Source organism: Micromys minutus (assembly GCF_963924665.1).
Source record: "Micromys minutus genome assembly, chromosome: 2".
Lineage (NCBI taxonomy): Eukaryota > Metazoa > Chordata > Mammalia > Rodentia > Muridae > Micromys > Micromys minutus.
The window spans coordinates 58,609,881-58,619,689 of record NC_137971.1 but is presented as its reverse complement, the minus strand read 5'-3'; the positions used below and the strand labels follow the sequence as shown (position 1 = coordinate 58,619,689).

The 9,809-nt window shown below is 50.7% G+C and overlaps 1 protein-coding gene and 1 pseudogene across 2 annotated transcripts; one reads left to right on the top strand and one right to left on the bottom strand.

The window, feature by feature from the left end:
- Positions 1–249: 249 nt before the first annotated feature.
- On the bottom strand, positions 250–880 carry LOC308416639 (high mobility group protein B2-like; annotated as a pseudogene). Its single transcript has one exon. The product of its transcript is annotated as a high mobility group protein B2-like (transcript).
- A 4,304-nt stretch (positions 881–5,184) lies between these two features.
- On the top strand, positions 5,185–9,809 carry PGGHG (protein-glucosylgalactosylhydroxylysine glucosidase; the record flags this gene model as incomplete). The annotated part of the gene is made up of 13 exons (XM_080910938.1): positions 5,185–5,440; positions 5,869–6,079; positions 6,155–6,590; positions 7,481–7,600; positions 7,782–7,913; positions 8,064–8,175; positions 8,277–8,349; positions 8,447–8,583; positions 8,706–8,839; positions 8,927–9,022; positions 9,147–9,244; positions 9,315–9,526; positions 9,602–9,809. The coding sequence occupies 13 exons, from the start codon at positions 5,185–5,187 to the stop codon at positions 9,685–9,687; spliced, it is 2,103 nt and encodes a 700-aa protein (XP_080767064.1). The 3' UTR covers positions 9,688–9,809.

Here is a 9,809-nt window from a genome sequence, read left to right as displayed (position 1 = left end):
GCTACCATAAGAAATTAAAGAAACCATTAAATATTTAGAAACATTCAATATCAAAAACTTTAAATCTAACTGAACTTTGGAGCTCCTGAAAAAGCTACAAACTCTTTTTAAAAGTATTTTCTCTACAAAGAATCTCATCAGCTATACAAAAATCTGTACAGTTTTTATACTGAAGCTAATGTTGAGCTGCACTCGAATTTCATTCCTAACAAAATTGCCTGAGCGTATACTCCACTTTAGGACAGCCACTTATTCTTCATCCTCCTCCTCCTCCTCCTTTTCATCATCTTCCTCCTCCTCCTCTTCCTCATCTTCTGGTTCATTCTTCTTCTTTGAGCCTGTTGTCCTGGCAGGACCCTTCTTTCCTACCTCCCCTCTGCCTTGGCACGGTGCACGGTGTGCAGCAATGTCCTTTCCGTGCTTCTCCTTTGGTTTAGCTGCCTTCTGCTCATACGGTGTTTATCTTAGGCAGACTGCTCAGACCACATCTCACCCAGTTTCTTTGCAGTATCTCCAATAGACTTGTAGGGTGCTCACTTTTGATCTTTCGGGGATGTTCAGAACAAAGCAGGAAGAAGGCAGATGGTGGTCTCTTCGGCGCATTTGGATCCTTTTTCTTTCCTTTCTTATCACCTTTGGGAGGAACATAGTTCTTCATCTCCCTGTCATAACGAATTTTGTCGCTCTTGCCCAAATCTTCAAACTTCGACTTTTTCTTTGCAGACATCGTCTTCCATCTCTCGGAACGTTTCTTTGAGAACTCGGCGAAGTTGACGGACGAGTCCGGATGCTTCTTCTTGTGCCCCTTCCGGCAGGTCTGCATAAAGAAGGCATACGAGGACATTTTGCCCCGCGGTTTGTTGGGGTCACCCTTGCCCATGATGACGGCGTGACATCTACCTGGCGCGAGTTCTTCCCTCAGACCTCCACAGAGAGACTTCTGTCCCCAAGCTCCAGCGAGAACTGGTTTATCCTGAACTTCCATTTCTGTCTATTCTTAGATTCTTTTATTACTGAGACCAAGAAACAAAAAAGCTGGAAAGTTGGCACGGTGGTTAAGGGTCCTGGTAGAGGACCTAGGTTTAGTTCCCAGAACCCACCTGATGACTCAAAGCATCTGTAACTCCAGTTCCAGAGGATTCAATGCCCTCTCCTGGCCTCTGCAGGCATCAGGCATGAAAGCGGTGCACAGACACACATGCAGGCAAAACACTCAGACACATAAAATAAAATATAAACGAACATTTAAAAATGTTTAAAGGGGGGCTGGAGAGATGGGTCAGTGGTTAAGAGCACTGACTGCTCTTCCAGAGGTTCTGAGTTCAATTCCCAGTAACCACATGGTGGCTCACAACCATCTGTAATGAGATTCAATGCACTCTGCTGGTGTGTCTGAAGACAGCTACAGTGTATATAATAAATAAATTAATTAATTAAAAAATAAATAAAAATAAAAATGTTTAAAGACCCCCCAAAAGAGACCCTGATTTCTCCTGTATCACTCTGACCTCTACTTAAGCACTGTGGTACATACATGTAATGAATAAATAAAAATTGGGCAAGGGACATGACCCAGGAGGCAAGAATACTTGCTGCTCTTCCAGAAGATCTGGTTTGGGTTTGATTCCCAACATCTTCAGTATGGCTAACAAGTATCTGTTTCTCCAGTCCCAGGGAATCCGGTGCCCTCTTCTGACCTCCATGGGTACTGGACACACACAGGGCACAGACATACATGCAGTCAAAACATTCATACCCATAAAATAAAATCTCAGACAAAAATAGAAATCTCTTCCTACCAGGGACCCCACAGCTACCATAAGTAGTGCAGACCCAGGTAAGAGTAGATCTCATCCCTCCTCAAATGTGAGGGTGCAGTAAAGAGACTAAGTAAAGCTCCAAGGTTGAAAAGGGGAAAGCTTATTCCACACCACCAAGGCTATTCTCTTGGGAAAGCAGAAAGAATGGGGGTTAAAAGAGAATGGGTACCTTTGAGGAAGGGAGCCTATGAGCTGAGGTGACTTTGAAGTGTATAACAAGTACTTTGTGAGTAGGGATTGAGGGACCCTAGAAGCTAACATCAACCTTAACATGCTAATAGGGACCACAAACATATGTTAATGGAAGCATCATGGGTCCTTTTTATCCAAGAAGTCCCTTTAGCAAGCAAGAACTGTCTTCTCAAGTCCCTAAGAGAATACTGGCTTTTGTCTCAAAGGCCAGACTCTGGGAAAAGGAATTTCTTGGCACCTGACAGGAGAAGACATTGCAGAAAACCACAACTAATCAAAACACAGAGGATAACTGCTGGATGCACAGCCCCAACCAATATATTTATAGCATAACACTGGCATTTAAGGCTCAGGATTCAAGGAACAGGGCCCTGGAGGGGCTTGTAAGAGCCTGCTGACCAAGGCATCTGCTGGGAAATTGTGCATTCTTGGGATTGTGTTGGGAAGCTACACTCAGGAAATCTCAACAATAGAGCCGCCTAAAGACTGGTACAATTTCAACAACAGTTTGTTATGAAATACAATGCCAAGAGGTGGTACATAGTGGGCATGCCAAGGTATGCCGCTGTGTAATTATGCCATGCAACAGATCTGGAATAGAGGAGGTTTATTGGAGGAAGGGGTAGGAGTGAGGACCTGGAGCAGGGGTAGAGACAGACAGGCAGGCAGGCAAACAGACCAGACCAGAGCCATGGAAGGGGCAGGCAGAGAAAGACAGAAGGGGAGAGAGACTGTCAAGAAAAACATGGGAACAGAGAGAGAGAGAGAGAGAGAGAGAGAGAGAGAGAGAGAGAGAGAGAGAGAGAAGGGAAAAGAGGGGGTTAGAGCACAGCCCATCACCCGCAGCGCTGGCTGGGAGGAGCCTAGTGGAAGCTAACACAATGGTGTCCAAATGTAACTAGGGAAAGCTCTGGGGGGGGGGGGGGCCCTCCCCTAGAGTTACAATCAAATTAACTGTTTCAGGAGGAAGGAGAATTAGTCTTCCCCAGGGATGAGCCTCTTTTAGACCTGAGAGAGGGGAAGGGGGGAAGGGACAAACAATTCCCGAGTGTCTGATCAAAGCAAGCTGTATTTACAACTGGCCAGCTGGCTGTCCCTCCCAAAGTTGGGATTTCAGAGAGCAGCCCCTCACTGGCTTTTGAGGTTCCTTTTATGGAGCAAGGTTGCGGTTGATGGAAAACAGATGTCAGGATAATTGGCTGTTAGAAAGGAGGTAATATAAACAAGTGCAAGACAACATCGTGTGGAAAGGGAGTCCTAAGGCAAAAGGACAATCATATCACGGGTTCAGGGGTTTAGCCAGGCCAAGGGGTAGTCACAAGTTCAGCAGAGGTTAAAAAACATGGTTTGCAGGATACATTCGGTTTAGGAATAAATGACAATGTATAACAATGTGGCTTTTTAAGGTCAATGTGGTACCTGTTTGGGTTTTACAGCTCCCATTGGTGTTCCAATACCAAGGGGTCAGTCCCACAAACATATCCTCAAATGCAACACTGAACAGACTGGCAGGTTGTGCTTACATATTTATTACATACATATATTTATATGTGTGTGCAACAACAATGGTTTAAAAAGAGGCCCTGGGGCTGGAGAGATGGCTCAGCTGTTAAGAGCACTGGCTGTTCTTCTGGAGGTCCCGAATTCAATTCTCAGCAACTGCATGGTGGCTTGCAGCCATTTACAATAGGTTCTGACGCTCTCCTCTAGCATGGAGGTGTACACACAGGTAGAACACTTATATACAAATAAACTTTTTAAAAAGGGGTTCTGTGGGTGTGGGTGGCACAGGAGGAGTAGAGCAGAAGGCGGAAAGGATGAAATTATATTTTAATTAAATCAAAATAAATACTGCTCAGTGTCGTATGCACATCTTTAACCCCAACACCGAGGAGGAGAAGTAGGCTGGATTTCTGTGAATTTTGAGGCTAGCTTGGTTTGCATAAAGTTCCAGGCCAGCCACTCAAAAATAAGATAAAACATAAAAATAAAATATCTTCCCTGAATAGAAAAAGTCTCATAAGCCTGGGGGAAAGTCTAAAGAGCATTCGGCTGTGGGCCTTCACATGGCACCAGCCTCTCTCATGTTTGTATGACCAGTGTCCTTTCTACTCACTAAACGTCACTGTAGAGTGGGATCTCAGGTCTATCCCGCCTTTGCATACATCTTAAAGCCAAAGCTCAACTTCCGAGGACTAACTCCTACTGCACGGTCTCTTCTCCAGTGACCTTGCCGGTTTCCGCCTAGACTCGGCCCCGCCCACCTGCCACGCGGCAGAGCCGCTTCTTCTTCCTCCCGCCAGGGGCGGCTCGCACCCACAGATCCTCCTGACACCCAGGCCCGCACTGTCCGAAGAGGGCAGCGGTGAGTTACAAAAACAGCCCGTACCCTCTTTCCCAACCCGCCCTCACCCTCTTTCACCAAGTACTCCGAACTCATTTTCGTCCCTTTATTCCCCAGTCTTTCATCCTGACAACCCGCGACCCTCCTCTCCGGGCCCCTCCCCCGTACCACCCCTCCACACACACACACACACACACACACACACACACACACACACACACACACTCTTCCTCGTTCCATCTTTTCCGCCCCCCCCCGTACTCCCCCTTCCTACACACACACACACACACACACACACACACACACACACACACACACACACACACACACGCTTCCTCTTTCCATCTTTCCATCATCCCCTCCCCCCAGCAAGTCCCGCTTCTCCCCAGTTACGCCCCCCCCCCCCCCCCCCCCCCCCCCCCCGGCCAGCCCCTCCACACCATCCAGTTCCTCCTCCCCAATCCCAAAACCCTTCCTTACTGTCTCTCTCCAAATCTCCTGGTTCCTCTTCCACCGTCTGGGCCTCAACCTCCCTCAGCTCTTCTTACTTCAGGAAGATGGGTCATGACCTCACCAGAGGGAGGTCTACCACGGGTCCTGAGGGAACTTGTTCACAGATTCAGCTGAGTTCCTGGCAGTCTTCTTCAGCCTTCTTGATTTTTAAGAGTGTTCTTGGCTCAACCCTTAGGGTAGTTACCTAGCCAGCCCCTCACTCCCGTCTGTGGGGATTGGTCAAGTTTGAGAGTTTACTGTCAGTCTGCAGAGGGAAGTCCAGCTAGTCACTGTTAACTCATCTTCTCCAGGCCACCTGGACAGTGACAGCTTTCCATGGACCGCTCTGAAGATGACCCAACCGTTTTCAGTGCCCACTGTCTGCCCAGTGACCCCAGGCTCTGGGCCACTGTCACAAACTCATACCTAGGTACACGCGTATATCATGACACCATCCATATAAACGGTGTATACAATGGGGCTGGAGGGGACACTCACCGGGCGGTTCTGCCCAGTCCTCTCAATGTCCGGCTGGAAGCCCCTGCAGGAAGCGAGCAGCTGACAGAGACCTTTACCCTGGACACCAACACAGGTTAGCTGCCGCCAGTCCGTTCCAAGCTATTGCTCTGGGTGAAAGGGACTCCTCCCTTGTCCATGAAGTAGAGAAAGGGGCCACAAACGCCAGTATGTGACTCAGGCCTGTAACCTTGGCGTGTGTACTGGGAAGGTTGGGGCAGGAAGATGGAGAATTGGAGCTTAACCTCCAGTATACAGCAAGATCCATCTCAAAAATAAATAAACAAATGGCCTTTAATTTAAGGAAGAAAAGAAAAGCACAAAAACTGCCTCCCAAGATGAGGCCTCTGTGGTTGGTCTTGCTTTCTTTTCATCTGGGTGGGCCCACTACACAGTGAGGAGAGGCCGGCCGCCTGAGGTCTGAAGGACCCCACTCCCAGCCAGGGAAGGTTGTGGTGCTCTGTGGTATTGAGAATCTGCCTGACTTTCCCTAACCCTCTCTAGGTTCCTTCTTCCACACCCTGGAAGGCCCCAGCTTCCGGGCTTCCCAGTGCATCTATGCTCACCGTGTGTTACCCCATGTACTGGTCTTCAGCGTGTCCATTGCACGCATGACCACGGGGAACAAATCCATCACAGTGTCGCTACGGGCAGATTTCTCCCCAGAAAGCCCAGACCTGGACCTGCAAGTGGGGCCTGACTTCCAGGGACTCAGGTGAGGAAAACACTGGGTAAATCTAGGTAGCCCAGAGAGAGGGTCCTTTCTTAAGACTCAGCTATGCCTTTGCAGGTACCTACATGGCCACACACTCACCCCCGAGCAGCCTGGAGAGCCGCAGCAGGAAGTACACATGCTGTGGATGCCAGCTCCCCCAGCCTTGACCCTTGGGGAAGATGAGAAGGACAGGACCTGGGAGTTTCTGACTATTGTGGGTAGCAGTCAGGTTGAGGCCCAGAGCTGCTTTGCTGAGGCTCTACAGCTGCAGACCAGGGGCATTCTGTACGCAGTCCACACAGACACCTGGGGCCAGTTCTGGGCAGGCTGTGGCCTGGATGTAGCTGGGCCCCTGGCTCTGCGCCAGGCCCTTCGTGGATCTCTCTACTACCTGTTCAGCGAGCTTCCTCAGCCTGGCACACCAGGATCCATCAGCCACGGGCTTAGCCCCGGAGGCCTCTCCAATGGGAGTCGAGAGGAATGTTATTGGGGCCATATCTTCTGGGATCAGGTACATCCTCTCCTGCGCTGGTTACACAGGGAGAGCTGCATGCAAAGATTTCAGGCATCACCTTTGCACTACCTGAGATCAAGACCAAACATGGGAGCTCTAGATAGGAGGGCTTCCTGGAAGAGATGGTTTCTTAGAAGAAAGATGTGTAGGAATGTGGTCAAAAAGAGTGGTCCAAGTTAGAGCAACAGAAGGTGCAAAGGCTGAGGGTGTGCAACATTTGAAGGCAGAGAAGGAGCCTCACAGCAGGCCAAGACCACCTCAGAGTGAGCCAGGTGGAAACCTGGAGCTTGCTAAATAACTAAAAACGCCATGGAGACTTTGTAGAGAAATGATACAAGTAGAGGTACAGTCAGGAAAGGTCTGTGGCTGCCAGGAGTGCTGGCTGTGGGGAAGCAAGGGCTGGAGAGGGCAGGGCTGTGGCATTTGGAGTTCAGTGGCCACTGTGTGAAGGCTTAGTGAAAGGGAAGGCTCAAGGCCACTCCTACGTCTGACACCCTGGGAAGTGTGCACAGTGGCCCATTCCACAGATGAAGCCAAAGAAAGCTGAGGTCAGGCAGCCAGAGAGCAAGCTGTCCCTAGAGGCCTGATGCAAACTAGTGCCCATGAGCTTCTCCTAATGCTGCCTGGACTGAGGACCACAACTCTGGGCTACTAGGCTGGAAAGATAGCCCTGGAGTGGGCAAGCTGGAGAGGCCCCAGATGGGTCTGGGTGAGCATGAAATGAGGGACTCCGAGAGGCAACGGGATGGCCAGAGGATAGGGACAGAGGAACTCCCAGCTGCCTGCTTCACTGTTTGGTTAGAGTCCTTGGCAGGGTAGAATTTGGGCAGTATATAAGAGGGAGGGAGGTATGGACTCCTCTTTACCCCCAACGGCTCATCTCTCAGGACCTCTGGATGTTTCCAAACATTTTGATGTTCCACCCAGAGGCTGCCAGGGCCATTCTACAGTACCGAGTGCGTACGCTGGGAGGAGCCCTAAAGAATGCCCAGAACCTGGGCTACCAGGTAATGGATGGGGCCTGGGTACCACCCCATAAGCCTCTGCCTCAAGGTCTTCCCAGTGCCATTCAGTGGCCATGAGAACCCCATACCTCCTCTTTCCTCCACAAAGGACTGCCCCTCTGGTAGGGCTGGACTGCCCTCTCCCCAGATCAAGACCTGACCATCCTGTCATCTTTCCTCACAGGGAGCCAAGTTTGCTTGGGAGAGTGCAAGCACTGGCCTGGAGGTTTGCCCTGAGGACATCTATGGGACCCAGGAGATCCATATCAATGGGGCCGTGGTGTTGGCTTTTCAGCTGTACTACAACCACACTCAGGTGAGGCACTGTCACATGTGTGCCCATGCACCTCATGACCCTAGGAAGCTGTGTGAAGGGGGACTTTAGAAGCCGGCCATGACTTTCTCTGTGTTCCTGCACAGTGGTCCTCATCTGTGCCTGGTCTTTTACCCTGTTCTCACTCTGCAGGACCTGCGGCTCTTCCAAGAGGATGGTGGCTGGGATGTGGTCAGTTCTGTGGCTGAGTTTTGGTGCAGCCGTGTAGAATGGAGCTCCCAGGACAAGATGTACCACCTGAAAGGTGAGAACCAGGAAGCCGAGCGGCCATCTCACCATGGGCTTATCATGAAAGGACATGTCCTGAGCTCCTACACTAACTGTCATGTGGCCCTGTGTGCCCAGGAGTCATGCCCCCTGATGAATACCACTCAGGAGTCAACAACTCTGTGTACACCAATGTCCTGGTCCAGAACAGGTCAGACATAAAACTTCCCCTTCATTTACTCTTAGCCCCAGCACAGCAGACAGGGCCCAGTCAGAAGCCATACAACTGGGGCTTGTTCCCTCTCCAGCCTGCACTTTGCTGCTGCTTTGGCCGAGGACTTGGGTTTGCCTATCCCCAAACAGTGGCTGGAGGTAGCTGACAGGATCAAGGTACCATTTGACTCTGAGCAGAACTTCCACCCCGAATTTGATGGCTATGAATGTGGTGAGTGGTATTAAATCATCTAAAGGCCTCTGCCTGGTCAAACCCCCACACGAACCCTGACACACTCTCATCTCTTGGACCAATAACCTATCCCTAGCCTGCTACCCCTTCCCCCAAATCAGGAGAAGAAGTGAAGCAGGCAGATGTTGTGCTCCTGGGATACCCAGTCCCCTTTCCCCTGAGACCTGACATCCGAAGGAAGAACTTGGAGACATATGAGGCTGTGACATCTCCCCGGGGCCCTGCCATGACCTGGGTGAGGAGCCTAGCAAGTAGTCTTGCTCCACAGCCCTCCTTCCTTCCCACATAGTGGGTCTGACTGCTATTTGAATTCTGACCTCAGAGCATGTTTGCCGTGGGCTGGATGGAGCTGAAGGACCCCTCAAGGGCTCAGGTCCACCTGAGCAAGAGTTTCACCAATGTCACTGAGCCCTTCAAGGTTAGCCTGGCTCCTACCCACCCACTGCCTCAATCTTCTCCCGCTGTGGTGGTCTCAGTAGGGTAAGAGTCCTGCATGGCCCTAGGTAATGGCCTCAGATGACAGCCACCCTTGCTTCCTACAGGTGTGGACGGAGAATGCAGATGGATCTGGTGCAGTGAACTTCTTGACAGGCATGGGGGGCTTCCTGCAGACAGCACTCTTTGGGTGCACAGGATTCAGGTGAGTGCAGCAACCAGCCAGCTGTGAATTCCCACTTCTCCCAACCCTCTTTAAACAGCTCTCCCCACAGGATCACTGAGGCAGGGGTGACCTTTGACCCCCTGTGTCCAGACCTGGTCTCTGAAGTATCTGTCTCTGGTATCTCCTACCTGGGGAACAAGCTCAGCTTTGCCTTTTCCAAGGACTTGGTGACACTTGAGGTCACAGCCCGTGCAGAGCCCTTGGCGCCCCTGCTTGAAGCTGAGCTGTGGCCATCGCTGGCCCGGCTTCCCCTGCCACCAGGTAGGGAAAGGCCTTTGGGTATGTGACCCAGGTGTCTTGGTCCAATGCCCTCAGGATTAACCCTCTCTCTTGCAGGACAGAAGGTCTCCTTTCCCCATTCAGCTGGCCGGATACAAAGGTCATCCTCCATGGCTGCCCAGAAATTTATCAGTATTTCCTGATAGGAGTTTTGACATTAGAAATCCCTTTCAGTACCTCTGGGACACTCTTGGTGCCCTCAGCTACATCCCCAACCCCACAATCTCTCAATCCAGATCCTGTCCTGAACCAGTAAGGCTACAGG